Source organism: Taudactylus pleione, unplaced genomic scaffold (assembly GCF_031769625.1).
Source record: "Taudactylus pleione unplaced genomic scaffold, aTauple2 ptg001781l, whole genome shotgun sequence".
Lineage (NCBI taxonomy): Eukaryota > Metazoa > Chordata > Amphibia > Anura > Myobatrachidae > Taudactylus > Taudactylus pleione.
Window position 1 is genome coordinate 679,235 of NW_028286178.1, and position 23,941 is coordinate 703,175.

At 44.5% G+C, this 23,941-nt stretch overlaps 2 protein-coding genes across 2 annotated transcripts in view; one reads left to right on the plus strand and one right to left on the minus strand.

Moving 5' to 3' along the window:
• LOC148436370 (uncharacterized) overlaps nucleotides 1-23,941 on the minus strand; it is a 231,278-nt gene that overhangs the window by 161,470 nt on the left and 45,867 nt on the right. The window lies entirely within an intron of this gene.
• On the plus strand, nucleotides 7,087-19,841 carry LOC148436373 (uncharacterized). Its single transcript, XM_088464991.1, has 2 exons — nucleotides 7,087-7,417; nucleotides 15,217-19,841. The coding sequence occupies exons 1-2, from the start codon at nucleotides 7,087-7,089 to the stop codon at nucleotides 16,134-16,136; spliced, it is 1,251 nt and encodes a 416-aa protein (XP_088321117.1). The 3' UTR covers nucleotides 16,137-19,841.

Here is a 23,941-nt window from a genome sequence, read left to right on the forward strand (position 1 = left end):
TGTGACATTCCCAGATCCCCTCACCTCCCCAGTCATATCCCTCTATTATTACTATAGATATAAGTGATGTCACTGTGACACTCCCAGACCCTCTCACCTCCCCAGTCATGTCCCTGTATTATTACTATAGATATAAGTGATGTCACTGTGACACTCCCAGACCCCCTCACCTCCCCAGTCATGTCCCTGTATTATTACTATAGATATAAGTGATGTCACTGTGACACTCCCAGATCCTCTCACCTCCCCAGTCATGTCCCTGTATTATTACTATAGATATAAGTGATGTCACTGTGACACTCCCAGACCCTCTCACCTCCCCAGTCATGTCCCTGTATTATTACTATAGATATAAGTGATGTCACTGTGACACTCCCAGACCCCCTCACCTCCCCAGTCATGTCCCTGTATTATTACTATAGATATAAGTGATGTCACTGTGACACTCCCACATCCCCTCCCCTTCCCCAGTCATGTCTCTGTATTATTACTATTGATATAAGTGATGTCATTATGACACTCCCAGACCCTCTCACCTCCCCAGTCAGCAGGTAGATGATCTACAGGGTGAGATTTAGTATCCTCTCAGTCATGTGACTCCTGCCCTTGTCCATCCTCAGTGATCAGTGATTTATACAGGACACGTCTCACCCTCATGTGACTTCTAGTAACAAGGATCTGACTCCTCACTGCACAGAAATCTAGAAATAAATATAATTATTAGAAGCTATTTCTTACCAGTTATTTATCTAGTGAGCACATATTACACAGTGCTTTACAGGGGATATTTAGTCACATCTGTCTCTGCCCCAGGGGAGCTTACAATCTACATTTCCTACCACATGGACAGCGCGCACACACACACACACACACACACACACACACACACACACACAATTTATGAAAGAAGCGAACTAACCTACCAGTGTGGCTTTGGAGAGTGTGAGGAATCCAGATCACCTGGAAGAAACCAATGCAAACAGGGGGAGAACATACAGAATCCACACATACAGCACCTTGGTTTGGAATTAAAGTCACGACCCCAGAGCAGAGTAGAAGTGCTGTCCACTACGCTATAGTGTTGCCTATATAAACATAATAGTACACTGAGTGACCACTAATCCCCTCATTCCCGGAGACATAGTCTTGGTCAGTGTTTCTCAGAAGTCACTCAGACCCAGCTTCATAGGGCTGCTCAATGACCACCAGACGGCATTGCTGGAGGTCACAAAAATGGTCCTCTCATGGCCAAGAGTCCAGGACCTCCACGACACATACTTGATGCAATTTGCCTAAGGATGCGGACCTGATCAGACACTTGTATTATAGTAAGAACGAAGTCTGCACCACCTGTATTATAGTAACAACTGAGTCTGCACCACCTGTATTATAGTAACAACTGAGTCTGCACCATCTGTATTATAGTAACAACTGGGTCTGTACCACCTGTATTATAGTAACAACTGAGTCTGCACCACCTGTATTATAGTAACAACTGGGTCTGCACCATCTGTATTATAGTAACAACTGAGTCTGCACCACCTGTATTATAGTAACAACTGAGTCTGCACCACCTGTATTATAGTAACAACTGAGTCTGCACCATCTGTATTATAGTAACAACTGAGTCTGCACCACCTGTATTATAGTAACAACGAAGTCTGCACCACCTGTATTATAGTAAAAATGGGGCCTGCGCCACCTGTATTATAGTAACAACGGGGTCTGCGCCACCTGTAATATAGTAACAACAGGGTCTGCTCCACCTGTATTATAGTAACAACGAAGTCTGCTCCACCTGTATTATAGTAACAATGGGGTCTGCTCCACCTGTATTATAGTAACAATGGGGCCTGCTCCACCTGTATTATAGTAACAATGGGGCCTGCTCCACCTGTATTATATTAACAACAGGGTCTGTGTCACCTTTATTATAGTAACAACGGGGTCTGCGCCACCTGTATTATAGTAACAACAAAGTCTGCACCACCTGTATTATACAAATAGAAGACTTGAGTGCAACTCTCCTGCACAATGACAATGCAGCACCAGAGTCAGCTCCATCTGTACTACAGTAAAGTGACACAAGAGTCTGCTCAGCCTATAGAATAATAACATAATTACCTCCTGCCAAACACAACAATTGCTGCTTCCTGTATCTGCAGTTGTTGGGAATGATAGAAAGAGACTGTATGGGCGTGTAACGTCACTTCCGCCCTCACTCTACGTCACTTCCAGGGAACAAACACTGAAGGGGATCTATAGTCACCCGTTGTTCTTCATGAAGTGATTTGGGCCTCGGGAAAATGGCCGCCGCCTCCGTCTCTTTTGCACACTGGGGACACTTACTGTAGCTGTACATAGAGTCCTGCTCTAGTGCCCGGAGCTCCTCCCCCTTACTCCAGCAGCAGCATCAGCGTCACATGACCGGCTGCCGTGTGATCCTGTTCTAGCGGCGGCTCCTGCTGTATCCCTGGTAATGTCATCTACTATTATTATACAGGGGGAGCAGCCTGTGGTGTCCTGTTATTACTATTATTATACAGGGGGAGCAGCCTGTGGTGTCCTGTTATTACTATTATTATACAGGGGGAGCAGCCTGTGGTGTCCTGTTATTACTATTATTATACAGGGGGAGCAGCCTGTGGTGTCCTGTTATTACTATTATTATACAGGGGGAGCAGCCTGTGGTGTCCTGTTATTACTATTATTATACAGGGGGAGCAGCCTGTGGTGTCCTGTTATTACTATTATTATACAGGGGGAGCAGCCTGTGGTGTCCTGTTATTACTATTATTATACAGGGGGAGCAGCCTGTTGTGTCCTGTTATTATTATACAGGGGTAGCATCCTGTGGTGTCCTGTTATTACTATTATTATACAGGGGGAGCAGCCTGTGGTGTCCTCTTACTATTATTATACAGAGGGAGCAGCCGGTGGTGTCCTGTTATTATTATACAGGGGAGCAGCCTGTGGTGTCCTGTTATTACTATTATTCTACAGGGGGAGCAGCCTCTAGTGTCCTGTTACTATTATTATATGGGGGAGCAGCTTGTGGTGTCCTGCTATTACTATTATTATACGGGGGAGCAGATTGTGGTGTCCTGCTATTATTATTATTATACAGGGGGAGCAGCCTGTGGTGTCCTCTTACTATTATTATACAGAGGGAGCAGCCGGTGGTGTCCTGTTATTATTATACAGGGGAGCAGCCTGTGGTGTCCTGTTATTACTATTATTCTACAGGGGGAGCAGCCTCTAGTGTCCTGTTACTATTATTATATGGGGGAGCAGCTTGTGGTGTCCTGCTATTACTATTATTATACAGGGGGAGCAGCCTGTGGTGTCCTGCTATTATAGTTATACAGGGGGAGCAGCCTGTGGTGTCCTGTTATTATACAGGGGGAGCAGCCTGTGGTGTCCTACTACTATTTTTGTACAGGGGGAGCAGCCTGTGGTGTCCTCTTACTATTATTATTATTATTTTTTATTTTTTTTTCATCATAGTCAGTTCTCCCCCACTCATGCAGAGCACTAATGCTTACCGCCGGCCGGCTGGTATATGGAGTAGTTCGCTCTGTCGGCAATAAGTAGTCCCAATAATATTTTGCAATGATATCATATTGTCAGCTATTATCACCCATTGTGAGCGCCTGAATGTTATATTTTGTATATTTACAAAATATATTAATCTTCATTATACAGTAACACCAGGGGATGTGTCTAGGTGGTGACTGCTGGGAATGGGACATTATACAGTAACACCAGGGGATGTGTCTGGGTGATGACTGGAGAGGTGACTGCTGGGAATGGGACATTATACAGTAACACCAGGGGACGTGTCTGGGTGATGACCGGAGAGGTGACTGCTGGGAATGGGACATTATACAGTAACACTAGGGGATGTGTCTGGGTGATGACCGGAGAGGTGACTGCTGGGAATGGGACATTATACAGTAACACCAGGGGATGTGGCTGGGTGATGACCGGAGAGGTGACTGCTGGGAATGGGACATTATACAGTAACACCAGGGGATGTGTCTGGGTGATGACTGGAGAGGTGACTGCTGGGAATGGGACATTATACAGTAACACCAGGGGATGTGTCTGGGTGATGACTGGAGAGGTGACTGCTGGGAATGGGACATTATACAGTAACACCAGGGGATGTGTCTGGGTGATGACTGGAGAGGTGACTGCTGGGAATGGGACATTATACAGTAACACCAGTGGATGTGTCTGGGTGATGACTGGAGAGGTGACTGCTGGGAATGAGACATACAGTAACACCGGGGGATGTGTCTGGGTGATGACTGGAGAGGTGACTGCTGGGAATGGGACATGATACAGTAACACCGGGGGATGTGACTGGGTGATGACTGGAGAGATGACTGCTGGGAATGGGACATGATACAGTAACACCGGGGGACGTGTCTGGGTGATGACTGGAGAGGTGACTGCTGGGAATGGGACATGATACAGTAACACCGGGGGACGTGTCTGGGTGATGACTGGAGAGGTGACTGCTGGGAATGGGACATGATACAGTAACACCGGGGGACGTGTCTGGGTGATGACTGGAGAGGTGCCTGCTGGGAGTGGGGCATGATACAGTAACACCAGGGGACGTGTCTGGGTGATGACTGGAGAGGTGACTGCTGGGAATGGGACATTATACAGTAACACCAGGGGATGTGTCTGGGTGATGACTGGAGAGGTGACTGCTGGGAATGGGACATTATACAGTAACACCAGGGGATGTGTCTGGGTGATGACTGGAGAGGTGACTGCTGGGAATGGGACATTATACAGTAACACCAGGGGACGTGTCTGGGTGATGACCGGAGAGGTGACTGCTGGGAATGGGACATTATACAGTAACACTAGGGGATGTGTCTGGGTGATGACCGGAGAGGTGACTGCTGGGAATGGGACATTATACAGTAACACCAGGGGATGTGGCTGGGTGATGACCGGAGAGGTGACTGCTGGGAATGGGACATTATACAGTAACACCAGGGGATGTGTCTGGGTGATGACTGGAGAGGTGACTGCTGGGAATGGGACATTATACAGTAACACCAGGGGATGTGTCTGGGTGATGACTGGAGAGGTGACTGCTGGGAATGGGACATTATACAGTAACACCAGGGGATGTGTCTGGGTGATGACTGGAGAGGTGACTGCTGGGAATGGGACATTATACAGTAACACCAGTGGATGTGTCTGGGTGATGACTGGAGAGGTGACTGCTGGGAATGAGACATACAGTAACACCGGGGGATGTGTCTGGGTGATGACTGGAGAGGTGACTGCTGGGAATGGGACATGATACAGTAACACCGGGGGATGTGACTGGGTGATGACTGGAGAGATGACTGCTGGGAATGGGACATGATACAGTAACACCGGGGGACGTGTCTGGGTGATGACTGGAGAGGTGACTGCTGGGAATGGGACATGATACAGTAACACCGGGGGACGTGTCTGGGTGATGACTGGAGAGGTGACTGCTGGGAATGGGACATGATACAGTAACACCGGGGGACGTGTCTGGGTGATGACTGGAGAGGTGCCTGCTGGGAGTGGGGCATGATACAGTAACACCAGGGGACGTGTCTGGGTGGTGATTGGAGAGGTGACTGCTGGGAATGGGACATTATACAGTAACACCAGGGGACGTGTCTGGGTGATGGCTGGAGAGGTGACTGCTGGGAATGGGACATTATACAGTAACACCAGGGGTCGTGTCTGGGTGATGACTGGAGAGGTGACTGTTGGGAATGGGACATTATACAGTAACACCAGGGGATGTGTCTGGGTGATGACTGGAGAGGTAACTGCAGGGAATGGGACATTATACAGTAACACCAGGGGATGTGTCTGGGTGATGACTGGAGAGGTGACTCCTGGGAATGGGACATTATACAGTAAAACCAGGGGATGTGTCTTGGTGATGACTGGAGAGGTGACTGATGGGAATGGGACATTATACAGTAACACCAGGGGATGTGTCTGGGTGATGACTGGAGAGGTAACTGCAGGGAATGGGACATTATACAGTAACACCAGGGGATGTGTCTGGGTGATGACTGGAGAGGTGACTCCTGGGAATGGGACATTATACAGTAAAACCAGGGGATGTGTCTTGGTGATGACTGGAGAGGTGACTGATGGGAATGGGACATTATACAGTAACACCAGGGGATGTGTCTGGGTGATGACTGTATCATTGTGTGTCAGGTTCCTATAAGCTGTCAGGATGTCACTGTGTATGTCTCCATGCAGGAGGGGGAGTATATAGAGGAACACAGGGGTCTGTACAAGGACGTGATGATGGAGAATCACCGGCCCCTCACATCACTGGGTAAGAGGAGACTGTAATTTATTTTACAGGGGAAAGCAGATATGGGCCCCCCTATATATACACATCACCTGATAATCACATATATACAATGTACTCAGTCACTGTGTGTCTCCTACAAATGGACCCAGTAACAGGAATACCCCAGAGAGATGTCCACATCCTCTTTATTCACAGGTTTGTACAGAGGAGAATCACAGGACCCCACAGGGGCATCAGGTAGATGGGATTTAGGGGCTCACCAATATACCACAGTGACTGTCACTATATGATCTGTAGAGAAGCTGTGTGTGTGTTATACAATGATATTCTACTGTGTAATGTCTATTAACAATATCAAACATTATTAAAAAACTATTTCTGTTTAGTGTGCAGCGCTGACTAATATTAAGATAGAAGATATAGAGGGAGAAGAAGAAACATATGTGACAAATAATAAGGCAAAAGATATAAAGGGAGAAGAAGAGACGTATGTGACTGATATGAAGGCAGAAGATATAGAGGGAGAAGAAGAGACGTATGTGACTGATATGAAGGCAGAAGATATAGCTGGAGAAGAAGTGACGTATGTGACTGATATGAAGGCAGAAGATATAAAGGGAGAAGAAGAGACGTATGTAACTGATATGAAGGCAGAAGATATAGAGGGAGAAGAAGAGATGTATGTGACTGATATGAAGGTAGAAGATATAGAGGGAGAAGAAAAGACGTATGTGACTGATATGAAGGTAGAAGATATAGAGGGAGAAGAAGAGACGTATGTGACTGATATGAAGGCAGAAGATATAGAGGGAGAAGAAGAGACGTATGTGACTGATATGAAGGCAGAAGATATAGAGGGAGAAGAAGAGACGTATGTGACTGATATAAAGGAAGAAGATATAGAGGGAGAAGAAGAGACGTATTTAACTGATAATAAAGCAGAAGATATAGAGGGAGAAGAAGAGACATATGTGACTGATAATAAGGCAGAAGATCTAGAGGGAGAAGAAGAGATATATGTGAGGGGTGATCAGCAGTGTAAGGAGGAAATCTCTACAGATATCAGCACAGGTGAGTAATAAACATTGATTACAGAAGCATCACATATTCTCTCTTTTCAACCACTAATATAATTTCTTATTTTACACCCTCCTCTGTCAGTACAGACTAATGAGGGAAATGTTCCTATCACTGTGTGTGATATAATACATTGCCCATGCCTGCACTCTATTACACATACTGAGATGAATATACAGAGCGTGTGAGGACCTAGCAGGGTGCAGCTAGTATGACCTGTGTGTGATATAATGTATAGACCATGCCTGCACTCTATTACACATACTGAGATGGAGATCCGGAGAGTGTGAGGACACAGCAGGATACAGCTAGTATGACCTGTGTGTGATATAATGTATAGACCATGCCTGCTCTCTGTTAGACGCCTGACATTTCCCTGACGCCGGGAGACCGGCGCCCGGCATCCCAATCGAAGGGATGCCGGGCGCCGCGAGCTGGCATCCGCGGGGGGGAGGGTTAGGTTTAGGACACCCGGGGGGATTTAGGATTAGGCACCCCCCCCAGGAAGGTTAGGGTTAGGCACCCCCGGGGGGACTTAGGGTTAGGAACCCCCCTGGGGGACTTAGGTTTAGGCAGCGTGTAAGGGGGGTTAGGGTTAGGCACTTGAGGGGGAGGTTAGGGTTAGGGGGTTAGGTTAGGTTAGTCAGTACTTACCTATACACGATCGGGATTTCCAGCGCTGTCGGGCTTCCGCTGCCGGGAACTCTGCTGTTGCCGGCCATGCGCCCGGCGGTATTTCATACCGATTCCGTTCTGTGTGTGATATAATGTATAGACCATTCCTGCACTATGTTACACATACTGAGATGGAGATACGGAGAGTGTGAGGACAAAGCAGGGTGCAGTTAGTATGACCTCTGTGTGATATAATGTATAGACCATGCCTGCACTCTGTTACACATACTGAGATGGAGATACGGAGAGTGTGAGGACACAGCAGGATGCAGCTAGTATGACCTGTGTGTGATATAATGTATAGACCATGCCTGCACTCTGTTACACATACTGAGATGGAGATATGGAGAGTGTGAGGACACAGCAGGATACAGCTAGTATATCCTGTGTGATATAATGTATAGACCATGCTTGCACTCTGTTACACATACTGAGATGGAGATATGGAGAGTGTGAGGACACAGCAGGATACAGCTAGTATGACCTGTGTGTGATATAATGTATAGACCATGTCTGCGCTCTGTTACACATACTGAGATGGAGATATGGAGAGTGTGAGGACACAGCAGAGTGCAGCTAGTATGACCTGTGTGTGATATAATGTAAAGACCATGCTTGCGCTCTGTTACACATACTGAGATGGAGATATGGAGAGTGTGAGGACACAGTAGGATACAGCTAGTATGTCCTGTGTGTGATATAATGTATAGACCATGCCTGCACTCTGTTACACATACTGAGATGGAGATATGGAGAGTGTGAGGACACAGCAGGATGCAGCTAGTATGACCTGTGTGTGATATAATGTATAGACCATTCCTGCACTCTGTTACACATACTGAGATGGAGATACGGAGAGTGTGAGGACACAGCACGATACAGCTAGTATGTCCTGTGTGTGATATAATGTATAGACCATGCCTGCACTCTGTTACACATACTGAGATGGAGATATGGAGAGTGTGAGGACACAGCAGGATGCAGCTAGTATGACCTGTGTGTGATATAATGTATAGACCATGCCTGAACTCTGTTACACATACTGAGATGGAGATATGGAGAGTGTGAGGACACAGTAGGATACAGCTAGTATGTCCTGTGTGTGATATAATGTATAGACCATGCCTGCACTCTGTTACACATACTGAGATGGAGATATGGAGAGTGTGAGGACACAGCAGGATACAGCTAGTATGTCCTCTGTGTGATATAATGTATAGACCATGCCTGCACTCTGTTACACATACTGAGATGGAGATATGGAGAGTGTGAGGACACAGCAGGATGCAGCTAGTATGACCTGTGTGTGATATAATGTATAGACCATGCCTGCACTCTGTTACACATACTGAGATGGAGATATGGAGAGTGTGAGGTCACAGCAGGGTGCAGCTAGTATGTCCTGTGTGTGATATAATGTATAGACCATGCCTGCACTCTGTTACACATACTTAGATGGAGATATGGAGAGTGTGAGGACACAGCAGGATGCAGCTAGTATGTCCTGTGTGTGATATAATGTATAGACCATGCCTGCACTCTGTTACACATACTTAGATGGAGATATGGAGAGTGTGAGGACATAGCAGGGTGCAGCTAGTATGTCCTGTGTGTGATATAATGTATAGACCATGCCTGCACTCTGTTACACATACTGAGATAGAGATACGGAGAGTGTGAGGTCACAGCAGGATACAGCTAGTATGACCCGTGTGTGATATAATGTATAGACCATGCCTGCACTCTGTTACACATACTGAGATGGAGATATGGAGAGTGTGAGGACACAGCAGGATGCAGCTAGTATGTCCTGTGTGTGATATAATGTATAGACCATGCCTGCACTCTGTTACACATACTGAGATGGAGATATGGAGAGTGTGAGGACATAGCAGGGTGCAGCTAGTATGACCTGTGTGTGATATAATGTATAGACCATGCCTGCACTCTGTTACACATACTGAGATGGAGATATGGAGAGTGTGAGGACACAACAGGATGCAGCTAGTATGTCCTGTGTGTGATATAATGTATAGACCATGCCTGCACTCTGTTACACATACTGAGATGGAGATATGGAGAGTGTGAGGACACAGCAGGAAACAGCTAGTATATCCTGTGTGATATAATGTATAGACCATGCCTGCACTCTGTTACACATACTGAGATGGAGATATGGAGAGTGTGAGGACACAGCAGGATACAGCTAGTATGACCTGTGTGTGATATAATGTATAGACCATGCCTGCACTCTGTTACACATACTGAGATGGAGATACGGAGAGTGTGAGGACACAGCAGGATACAGCTAGTATGTCCTGTGTGTGATATAATGTATAGACCATGCCTGCACTCTGTTACACATACTGAGATGGAGATATGGAGAGTGTGAGGACACATCAGGGTGCAGCTAGTATGTCCTGTGTGTGATATAATGTATAGACCATGCCTGCACTCTGTTACACATACTGAGATGGAGATACGGAGAGTGTGAGGACACAGCAGGGTGCAGCTAGTATGACCTGTGTGTGATATAATGTATAGACCATGCCTGCACTCTGTTACACATACTGAGATGGAGATATGGAGAGTGTGAGGACACAGCAGGGTGCAGCTAGTATGACCTGTGTGTGATATAATGTATAGACCATGCCTGCACTCTATTACACATACTGAGATGGAGATATGGAGAGTGTGAGGACACAGCAGGGTACAGCTAGTATGTCCTGTGTGTGATATAATGTATAGACCATGCCTGCACTCTGTTACACATACTGAGATGGAGATATGGAGAGTGTGAGGACACAGCAGGATACAGCTAGTATGTCCTGTGTGTGATATAATGTATAGACCATGCCTGCACTCTGTTACACATACTGAGATGGAGATATGGAGAGTGTGAGGATACAGCAGGATACAGCTAGTATGACCTGTGTGTGATATAATGTATAGACCATGCCTGCACTCTGTTACACATACTGAGATGGAGATATGGAGAGTGTGAGGACACAGCAGGATACAGCTAGTATGACCCGTGTGTGATATAATGTATAGACCATGCCTGCACTCTGTTACACATACTGAGATGGAGATATGGAGAGTGTGAGGACACAGCAGGGTGCAGCTAGTATGACCTGTGTGTGATATAATGTATAGACCATGCCTGCACTCTGTTACACATACTGAGATGGAGATACGGAGAGTGTGAGGACACAGCAGGATGCAGCTAGTATGTCCTGTGTGTGATATAATGTATAGACCATGCCTGCACTCTGTTACACATACTGAGATGGAGATATGGAGAGTGTGAGGACACAGCAGGATGCAGCTAGTATGTCCTGTGTGTGATATAATGTATACACCATGTCTGCACTCTGTTACACATACTGAGATGGAGATATAGAGAGTGTGAGGACACAGCAGGAAACAGCTAGTATATCCTGTGTGATATAATGTATAGACCATGCCTGCACTCTGTTACACATACTGAGATGGAGATATGGAGAGTGTGAGGACACAGCAGGATACAGCTAGTATGACCTGTGTGTGATATAATGTATAGACTATGCCTGCACTCTGTTACACATACTGAGATGGAGATATGGAGAGTGTGAGGACACAGCAGGGTGCAGCTAGTATGTCCTGTGTGTGATATAATGTATAGACCATGCCTGCACTCTGTTACACATACTGAGATGGAGATAAGGAGAGTGTGAGGACACAGCAGGGTGCAGCTAGTATGACCTGTGTGTGATATAATGTATAGACCATGCCTGCACTCTGTTACACATACTGAGATGGAGATATGGAGAGTGTGAGGACACAGCAGGGTGCAGCTAGTATGACCTGTGTGTGATATAATGTATAGACCATGCCTGCACTCTATTACACATACTGAGATGGAGATATGGAGAGTGTGAGGACACAGCAGGGTACAGCTAGTATGTCCTGTGTGTGATATAATGTATAGACCATGCCTGCACTCTGTTACACATACTGAGATGGAGATATGGAGAGTGTGAGGACACAGTAGGATACAGCTAGTATGTCCTGTGTGTGATATAATGTATAGATCAATCTACGCTCTGTTAGTAGTGACTGATTTAGCTCTATGTAAGAACCATTACAGTGTAGCATATAGGTAAGGTGTCTGAATTCAGTGTCTGAATCTGGGGGAAATGTATGAAGCCCTAGAGAGAGATTAAGTGGAGAAATTGCCCGCCGCAGCCAATCAGCTTCTAGCTATCATTATCAAGTACAGTTCTTAAATTTACAGAAGCTGATTGGTTGCTTAGGGCAACTTTTCCACAAACCTTTTGTAAGGTTTGGTACATCTCCCCCTTAGTCTTTTTTAGTGGTTACTCCCCGGCCAGTGTTACTGCTACAACCTAAACCTCCTCATGTAAAAAAATCACCAAATGATGAAGTCATTGGCCGTCATTCAATATAGCGCAATCTTTCTGAGGGTGCAAGGAAAAATCAGATGAAAGCTCCAGCCGCGCTGCTGTTTGCTGGCTTAGCGTGGCACTAACAGCCTCGCAGCCGGCACTTTAGTTGGAGAATTTCGGTTCTCATGACTAAACACCCAGGTTACTTCGTGAGAACTGGCATTCTCTGACTTAACACTGCGCTGAATTGAATGGGTCCTGGAGCTCCCACAATTGCGGCCACTGACTGTTTGGAGATGTTGGGGTACAGCAGGGGACGTCTTATAGTTACACAGTATGGAGATGTTTGGGTACAGCAGGGGACGTCTTATAGTTACACAGTATGGAGATGTTGGGGTACAGCAGGGGACGTCTTATAGTTACACAGTATGGAGATGTTGGGGTACAGCAGGGGACGTCTTATTATAGTTACACAGTATGGAGATGTTGGGGTACAGCCGGGCACGTCTTATTATAGTTACACAGTATGGGGATGTTGGGGTACAGCCGGGCACGTCTTATAGTTACACAGTATGGAGATGTTGGGGTACAGCCGGGCACGTCTTATTATAGTTACACAGTATGGAGATGTTGGGGTACAGCCGGGCACGTCTTATTATAGTTACACAGTATGGAGATGTTGGGGTACAGCCGGGCACGTCTTATTATAGTTACACAGTATGGAGATGTTTGGGTACAGCAGGGGACGTCTTATAGTTACACAGTATGGAGATGTTGGGGTACAGCAGGGGACGTCTTATTATAGTTACACAGTATGGAGATGTTGGGGTACAGCCGGGCACGTCTTATTATAGTTACACAGTATGGGGATGTTGGGGTACAGCCGGGCACGTCTTATTATAGTTACACAGTATGGAGATGTTGGGGTACAGCCGGGCACGTCTTATTATAGTTACACAGTATGGAGATGTTGGGGTACAGCCGGGCACGTCTTATTATAGTTACACAGTATGGAGATGTTGGGGTACAGCCGGGCACGTCTTATTATAGTTACACAGTATGGAGATGTTGGGGTACAGCAGGGGACGTCTTATAGTTACACAGTATGGTGATGTTGGGGTACAGCTGGACACGTCTTATAGTTACACAGTATGGAGATGTTTGGGTACAGCTGGACACGTCTTATAGTTACACAGTATGGAGATGTAGGGGTACAGTTGGGCACATCTTATAGTTACACAGTATGGAGATGTTGGGATACAGCCAGGCACGTCTTATAGTTACACAGTAGGAGATATTGGGGTACAGCCGGGCACGTCTTATAGTTACACAGTATGGAGATATTGGGGTACAGCCGGGCACGTCTTATAGTTACACAGTATGGAGATGTTGGGGTACAGCCGGGCACGTCTTATTATAGTTACACAGTATAGAGATGTTGGGGTACAGCTGGACACGTCTTATAGTTACACAGTATGGAGATGTTTGGGTACAGCAGGGGACGTCTTATAGTTACACAGTATGGAGATGTTGGGGTACAGCCGGGCATGTCTTATAGTTACACAGAATGGAGATGTTGGTGTACAGCCGGGTACATCTTATTATAGTTACACAGTATGGGATGTTGGGGTACAACTGGGCACGTCTTATTATAGTTACACAGTATGGAGATGTTGGGGTACAGCCGGGTACGTCTTATTATAGTTACACAGTATGGAGATGTTGGGGTATTGCCGGGCACGGCTTATTATAGTTACACAGTATGGAGATGTTGGGGTACAGCCGGGCATGTCTTATAGTTACACAAAATGGAGATGTTTGGGTACAGCCAGGCACGTCTTATAGTTACATAGAATGGAGATGTTTGGGTACAGCCGGGCATGTCTTATTATAGTTACACAGTATGAGATGTTAGGGTACAGCCGGGTACGTCTTATTATAGTTACACACTATGGAGATGTTGGGGTACAGCCGGGCACGTCTTATTATAGTTACACAGTATGGAGATGTTGGGGTACAGCCGGGCACGTCTTATTATAGTTACACAGTATGGCGATGTTGGGGTACAGCCGGGCACGTCTTATTATAGTTACACAGTATGGAGATGTTGGGGTACAGCCAGGCATGTCTTATAGTTACACAGTATGGAGATGTTTGGGTACAGCCAGGCACATATTATTATAGTTACACAGTATGGAGATGTTGGGGTACAGCCGGGCACGTCTTATTATAGTTACACAGTATGGAGATGTTGGGGTACAGCCGGGCACGTCTTATTATAGTTACACAGTATGGAGATGTTGGGGTACAGCTGGGCACGTCTTATTATAGTTACACAGTATGAGATGTTGGGGTACAGCCGGGCATGTCTTATTATAGTTATACAGTATGGAGATGTTGGGGTACAGCCGGGCACGTCTTATTATAGTTACACAGTATGGAGATGTTGGGTTACAGCCGGGCACGTCTTATAGTTACACAGTATGGAGATGTTTGGGTACAGCTGGGCACGTCTTATTATAGTTACACAGTATGGAGATGTTTGGGTACAGCCGGGCACGTCTTATTATAGTTACACAGTATGGAGATGTTGGGTTACAGCCGGGCACGTCTTATTATAGTTACACAGTATGAGATGTTGGGGTACAGCCGGGCACGTCTTATTATAGTTACACAGTATGGTATAGCTCTACAGGAGCGCAAATTCCTATATAATTATTCTGTTCCCAGCAGATGGACACAGCAGCAGGAATAAATCGGGGAGACGTCTCATATTATCTCCAGATTGTGACCTAAATGATAATAACTTCTCACAGGACTCTCCAGGAGAAAACCCCATTATCCCCAGTATACATCCAGCATCTCACAGTGCAGATATATCATCTGATCCCTCTAACCATGAAGAATGCACCACTGATACTCCCAGTAGTGATACACACAACTCAGATCACACAGGTGATAAACCATTGTCATGTTCTGAATGTGGGAAAGGATTTACTAAGCAGATCAGTCTTTCTATACATCAGAAGAGAGTACACACAGCTGATAGGCCTTTTCTATGTTCTGAGTGGTGGAAATGTTTTACATGCAAATCATATCTTGTTAGACATAAGAGACATTACACAGGTGAGAAACAATTTTCATGTTCTGAATGTGGGAAATGTTTTACACAGAAATCAGATCTTGTTATACATCAGAGATCTCATACAGGTGAGAAACCATTTCCATGCTCTGAGTGTGGGAAATGTTTTACACGGAATTCAGAACTCGTTCAACATCAGAGATGTCACACAGGTGAGAAACCATTTCCATGCTCTGAGTGTGGGAAATGTTTTACACGTAAATCATTTCTTGTTCTACATCAGAGATCTCACACAGGTGAAAAACCATTTCCATGCTCTGAGTGTGGGAAATGTTTTACACATAAATCAGTTCTTGTTACACATCAGAGAAGTCACACAGGTGAGAAACCATTTCCATGCTCTGAGTGTGGGAAATGTTTTACACAGAAATCAGAACTTGTTAGACATCAGAGACGTCACACAGGTGAGAAGCCATTTCCATGTTCTCAGTGTGGGAAATGTTTTACAAAGAAATCCACTCTGTTTAGTCATCAGAAACGTCACACAGGAGAAAAACAAAGTATATGAGCCTTAAGAAATATATAGAAATTGCAGCCGTATTTGCAGTACTGTAATATCATTGGGAATTATCAGAACAAGCATAAATACAATGTTAGCCTAGATTGCTGTCCCTGCTTGATGAAGAGTAAATGACATTTACATTATCACACTATGGGTCTGATTCAGCAGCGGAAGCAAATGTAGCTGCAGTCTCTTACAGATCGCATGTGCTAATATATGCTAATGCCGAGGTACAGCCGCCATAACCACGCCTACTGCTGCCTTCTCATTATCCTCCAATGTAGCCCTCCTGTGTAATCATCGGTACCATCGCCGCACATCAAGCAGTCACGCAGCATTTAAATCAGGTCTGACCAGCCGCAAACACTGCGGCTCTCCTGACACGCAGAGAGATCTCATGCTGCAGCTGCCATCGTTATGGCTAATTTATACCCGTCCACGACATGGCGATCACACGGACACACACGCCCATGACATGGCGATCACACGGACAGAAGCGCCCATGACATGGGGATCACACGGACAGACACGCCCATGACATGGCGATCACAGGGACAGACACACCTATGACATGTCGATCACACGGACAGACACGCCCATGACATGGCGATTACATGGACACATACGCCTGCAGTTTTCTGTCCACTCCCCTATTACTTCCCCCAAACGCTGTCACCCTGCCACTCACTATGTGATGTATTCCTCTGTGCATCCGTAATCACAATGTGATCGCTGTGTGTGCGCAGTGTGACTTATACGCAGGTGTGATGGCAAACATTCGCTCTATCTGCGTAACTATTGTCATTGTGTCCTCTGCTGAATCAGCCCCTATATACTAATATATTACACTTTATTATATATCCACATGGATGTCACCAACATAGGCTCCAACAGGTTCCTCATGTAATGGCTTTCAGTTTCCTTATTCTATCAGATCAGAGTTTCCCAAACTCCACTATTACAGGCCAAGTATTAAGGATATCCATGCTTGAGCACAGGTCACTTAATTAGTGCCTCAATCAGTTTGAATTAACAATGTGGATTAAAACATGGATATCCTTAAAACTTGGATTGTAATGGCAGAGTTTGGGAAGCTCTGTATTATAATATTATTGTGCTATTGGCCTATTTGTACAGTAACAAGACCACATGATGTAATATAGGGACATAACTAATCTGTCATCATGACAATGTGCTGGGGATGTAATATGGGAAGTGGGAAACTATGACATCATGTGATGACTGGGCTGTAAGTGATGGGGGGAGATGGGTGATATAATGACATCTGTAACCTGATTTTATCTCACTGGATCCAGTATTCTCTGGTTGGGTTTCCTGGTAAATGGATCTCTAATCTCCTTACAGCAGTCTGATGTCTGGTTCTTTCTACTTAGATCCTCTGTACCCTACTATTTACACTATTCCAAAAGATAAGGACATTAAAATCATGATCCCTTATGTTATTTATACATTATTAGATAATGTAATTAGTGTTGGGACACAGGAAGCTGCTGGTCCTGGTATAAACCACTAACCGTAATGACCATTAGGTGCATCAGGCTCCCGATATCCCCAGCAGAATACAGATGTGAGCAGGGTACGTAGTAATGGAGGAATAATGCAGGGACATCACAGGATAAGTAGGATCAGTACAGATTGTCCTCAGTATGTCCTGCACTGTCACCTCCCACAGTGGTGACACCACCAGTAATGTGCAGGGTCAGGAGATGGAGATTATTTGGTAGTGAGGAAATCACAGAAAAGACCATACAAGCTTTGTTATATACCTACAAAGACATGAGCTCAAAGAGTTTGGTAACAAGTAAAGAAGCCAAACGCCGCACGGACCTGTCTGACGTCCATGTGGGGTAACAGCTGTGTGTGGTGCTTGTTTGTTAGTATTTACCACATTTTTTGTCCTGAATGTTTTTGTACATTGTTAGTAAAGCTGGAATAGTGACCAGTTGTCCTCTCGGTGGTGCACATGTTCTGTGATGGCTGTCATGGAGAAAATATAATTTCTCTTATGATCAAATTCATTTGTATGACGTGAATTAAGCTATTAAAATAACCTTAAAATGATTATAAGTGATACAAATATTGATAGGCAATATTACCATATATATCTGATCTAGAATTAATGTTTTAAGTTAATAAAACGTAACATATAGAAGATGCACATTATAGAAATTTTTGTATTTTACACTTCCAAGATGACAAGATGCCAATAAGCTGAGTGATTTACAAATCATAATTCTGAGACTCACATAAACCTGTGACTGTCTGAGAGCCCATAGATAAGATCTGCTCTGATGGGTCATACCAATGACTAAGTACAATCACAATGACCACCCTGCTGTGTAAGATCCAGCGTGTGAGATAACCAGCCCTGTGTGACCATCTGAGAGCCCATAGATAAGAGCTGCTCTGGTGGGTCACACCAATGACTAAGCACAATCACAATGACCACCCTGCTGTGTAAAATCCAGCGTGTGAGATAACCAGCCCTGTGTGACCATCTGAGAGCCCATAGATAAGAGCTGCTCTGGTGGGTCACACCAATGACTAAGCACAATCACAATGACCACCCTGCTGTGTAAAATCCAGCGTGTGAGATAACCAGCCCTGTGTGACCATCTGAGAGCCCATAGATAAGAGCTGCTCTGGTGGGTCACACCAATGACTAAGCACAATCACAATGACCGTCCTGCTGTGTATGATCCCCCATGTGAGATAATCATCCCTGTGTGACCATCTGAGAGCCCATAGATAAGAGCTGCTCTGATGAGTCATACCAATGACTAAGCACAATCACAATGACCGCCCTGCTGTGTAAGATCCAGTGTGTGAAATAACCAGTCCTGTGTGACCAAGTGACTTCATTTCCTGATATTGTGGAGAGAAGACAAACCAAGCTGGCACGGTGTTAGCTGAGAACCCATCTCTGGACTATGGACATTGAGTTACAGCCTAGGACATTTGCATACAAGCTACAGAAATTAGGTAATATCACTTTAAATTCTCCAAGATGAAGATTTAGGACACAAATTACATGTTGGCACCTGTTACTTATGTATATTGTAATGAGCTGTGATATATAAAGCGACCATTGTAATGAGATAATTAGCTTTCGGAATTGAAGCCGAGACATGCATGTAGCTGCTGCTGACCGTGCGATATCTATATGCCAGTGACTGCAGACTGATAATTCCCTGATATAGAAACATCATATAAAAATGTATATTTTCCCTGTGCAGTCCCTCCTGGGTGATTCAGATGCCTCTGATGAAGCTGTATCATACAGAGAAACGCATTAGTCAGACTTCAGGCACGGACCCCAGACCCAATTGTGTTTACGGTAACTTCATCATGCTAAAGACCACCATCTAATAATGATGTAATATTTCATATTGCTGGTCCAACTCAAGTCCTAATGATCCAATCATCAGCAATATAGTAGTCACCCAGGAGGGACTGCGCAGAGCTGGAGTCACAAATCCAACACCCTGGGTATCCTGCTGGTTACATTGGACTATTCACAGTGGACACTGTAATACTACATGTACTCTACCTACCTTCAAGTCATTATTATGTGAGACATCATGTGACTCTGACACAAACATCCTATTGGTCAGGGCCTTATATCTATTGGTTATAAATTTATGTTTTATATATTGGAACAATATGTAATTGTACTATACGTTTTCTGTGCTAAATATGAATAAATGTTATTGTTAGATATACCCTATCGGAGTGTTTAATACTAATCATCAATACTTTTGCGCTGTTTTTCTATATTCTTTATGCTCTACATGATCTCAGGTGACCTCCTGATTTTGTACAGCAGCAAATGTATATGAAGATATTTTATATCCTATAGTTAATTCTAAATGGGTTATAACAATATCTGTGTGCCCTATAAAATTGAGTCACATATTTCCTGTAGGACATAGAAGTGACACCAGGTAGCACAGTCCTTTAGTTTCTTTATTCCTATGTGGAAGGAGTTGGGAATCTACAGGTAATCAAAGTTTATATGAAATGGGATTGGTGACCCAAGATATACTGAAAGGGCCGATGTAGCCTGGAGCAGACTTCATGAAGGATACTCGGAGATGCAGGTTATTAATGCACAGGCTGCAGATTAGGAATGGCTTTTCTTATCTGCTTACAATTTTTAGCAGTGTGATTGTTTTGACGAGAAGCCCCTACCTGCTGCCAGATTTTGGAGAAGTCACGGAGTAGCAATTTGGCTGCTGCATCTGAAGGAGGAGGGATGGAAGAGAAGGCAGGAACCTGGGGCAGCATACCATGGACTGTATGGATTGGAATAGAAGAGGATAACTCGTAGTGATTGTTGTGAGTGAATTCTGCTGAAGGGAGAAGCTCAGACCAGTTATCCTGAGATGAGAGAATGTACACACTTGTAATGTCTGACACAAAGACCTCCAGAATTTGGCCACAAACTGTACACCCCGATCAGAGACAATTTCAATGATACAGCCAGAGACAGAATATTTCTCTGATGAAAAATTGAGCTGGAGCAGAAGGAAGATCTCAGAGTGGTATGAAGTGGTCCATTTTGGAGCATTAATCTACACAGATTGCTGGTGTATTTGTTTGAGGATGGTAGTTCGGCCCATGGAAATGTGGGACCAGGGAATGGTTGGAATGGGCAACTGCCCTGCTGGAGATGGCCAGGGACATTTGGGTTGAAAACACTTGAAATAGGCGACCACAAAGTGCTTGATATCTTCAACTCGGGAACAGTGTGCCCATTTTTGACTTTTTGTTTCTAGTGTCTAGGAGGAATAAAAGTATTCCTATGAGGAGTGAAAATCTGCGTAACAACTCACTCATTCAGGATTGAGAATATGCCATTTCTCTTCTAGTGATGGTTCCTCATTCCCTACCATGGATAGAGAGTCTGCATTACAGTTATTGTGTCCAGGGCAAAAGGAGATATAGATGTAAAAAGTTGGAAAGAACAAAAACATCGACTCTGGCGAGGAGTCATACTTTGGGCTGACATGAGGTATAGAAGGTTTTTATGGTCAATGTAGATGGTTAAAGGAAATCAAGCTCCTTTTAAAAATATGTCTAAACTTTTAAAATCAGATTCATGACCAGCAGCTCTTTCAGCAATGGAGTAGTTTACTTTTGGATGGCAGGAATTTCTTAGAGAAGAACCCACAGGGGTGAAATATGCCATCTGCCACCCTCTGGGAGAGAACTGCTTCCACTCCAACTGATGATGCATCTACCTCCAAGCAAAATGGGAGTGAGTTGTTAGATTTATTGAGTATGGGTGCAAAGTTGAAGGCTTGTTTTTGTTGTTATCACTTTCCTGCTAATCTACTGGATTGGCACCCTTCTTGGTAAGGGCCGTAATAAAGAGACGATTCTGGGGTATCCTCGTAGGAACTTGCACCAATAGTAAGTGAACACAAGAAACTATTGTATGGCTTTAAGACTCGTGTTTTGTAGCCAATTAAGGCTATCCTGGACATTTTCTCAGTCCATCTAGTTTGTGTTGACCTCAACAAGACATTTCTACAATTTGCAGAATTATTTTGTCATAGACTAAGAAGTACTTTTAAATTTTTACGATGGAATTCTAGGTTTGGGAGAAAATTTGAATGTTATCCGAATATACTACCATGATTACATATAGCATGGCCAGGAAGATCTCATTAATGACGTTTTGGAAAACTGCAGGAGCATTACATAAACCATAGAACATCACAAGGTACTTGTAGTGCCCGTCTTGAGTGTTGAACACTGTTTTACATTTATCCTCTTGAATAATTCTGATGAGGTTGTAAGCCCCTCAGAAATCCAGTTTAATGAAGATGGTCACCCTTTGACTTGATCAAATAATTCAGAAATCAATGGAAGAGGGTACAGATTTTATATCATGATGTCATTCAGCCCACTATAATCAATGCATGTTTGTTTCCCATCTTTTTTTTTTTTAACAAAGAAGATTCCAACAATGGTGTGGCAGAGTGGGTCTCTTCCCACATTCTAAGGAAAGGGTTAACATCCTGTACCATGGAGGAACCACACCCTTTCCTCAATTAAGACCAGCTAAGGGATTAAAACCTGTATAGATGAGTTAGTCAGGGGGAATTTGAGGGAGAGGTTTCTCCTTTGGCAGTGCTCACTATGCTGGACAAGCTGAGCCCCGACTCTTGTGAATACTCTGCTTGTTTGACCTGCTGGCTCATGTAAGCTGAGTTGTTGTTCCTGAACTGTGTTTGCCTTGTGTGAGAAGCCAGTACACTGGCTCTGCCTGTTTAAGCCTGGAATAAAAGCTTACTTGTCTGCAGCATCTCAGTCTCCGATTGGTTGTCTGGAACTTACTTTCTACAAATGACTACAAAGGTGGAAGGGTGGATAAATCCCCTTTTCAGGTTTTCTTTAATGAACTCCGGCATGGACAGGGTTTTGGTAATGGAAAGATGGTAAACCCTTCCTCCAGGTGGTGTTTTTCTCAGGATTATGTCTATAGGACAGTCCCAGTCTCAGTGTGGAGGTAATGTTTCAGCAGCTTGTTAAACATCCTGGTACTCTTTGTGGGCTGGAGGAATGGCAGGATTCTCAGAAGCAGAGATTGTAGGAAGGACTTGCTCAGATCACAGTCCGGTACAAGAGGAAGTCCAGGCCAAGATTTGAGAAGACCAGTCAACATGTAAATTATGCAGACATAACCATAGAAGTCCAAGGATGACTGGGGGCTTTTGGCATGATTAGGAAGGAAATTGACTCAGCATGCAGAACAAATATGGAGAGATTCACCGGGTTAATCTGTTAAAGAATGGTACTGCCAGATCCGACTTCCATCCAGGTATGCATAGATGTTATTGAAATTGCTAACTTCTTTCACAAGGTGACTGAAATTGAGTTACCAGCTGCTCTGCAAGTGAGCGGACTAGTAAGTATACAGTACCCCTAGGATATTTAATAGTCTTGGACATGAAACAGCTGTGTATTTTAATTACACCAGGAGAGCAAATAGAAACTCCTAAGCTGATGTCTCCTAGCACATAGTAGAGGCTCAATTTCTCCTGAAACCATCATTCTCCTTCATCAGGGGTGAGGCAAGAATAGCCTAATTGCATTGGTTCTTCCATGCTGGAAGGTTGGTGGAGGTTGGAAGTTCTTTCTTGGAAGCGGAGATCCACCTGGTTGCAGAGAGAGATTAGTTTGTCCAGGTTAGTAGGTAGTTAATGGGATGATGCTTTTTAATACTGTCTAATAGACCTTGCCAGATGATAGTGACAAGCACCTGGTTCCATTGGAGTTCAGATAAGAGTCTGAAAATGCACCACATGTTGCCCCCTTAGGAGGCTTTGTTCTCCTGGGATTATTGAATATCCTTCGAAAAGGTGGCTAGGAAGCTGATGGAGAATGACAGGATAAGATCAGATATTTCCTATAGCATAGGTGACCATGCCATGGCTTGCCTGGAGAGCAAAAAGATAATGTAGGCTATTTTGGCCCTGTAGGGAAGTTCCCAGTCTTTAGCGCAAAGTGAATACCATATTGGTTAAGGAAACCCCAACAGACCTTAGCAGAGCCCGGATGGCAAAAATGGAGGACTGGACCTCTCCTAATTAGGCATCGGTGGTGCAGCTTGGTTACTTAGATTCACTTGGATTGCATCCATATGATTAAACAGGTGCAGGAACTGCATAAATTAGCCTTGATAGGCTTCTTGTTTTTCCAGTCAGATATTACAGCACACTTGTATACATCAGATGGCTTCCTGAAACTAGCTATGCCCCACCAGTTCTCTCTATTGACTT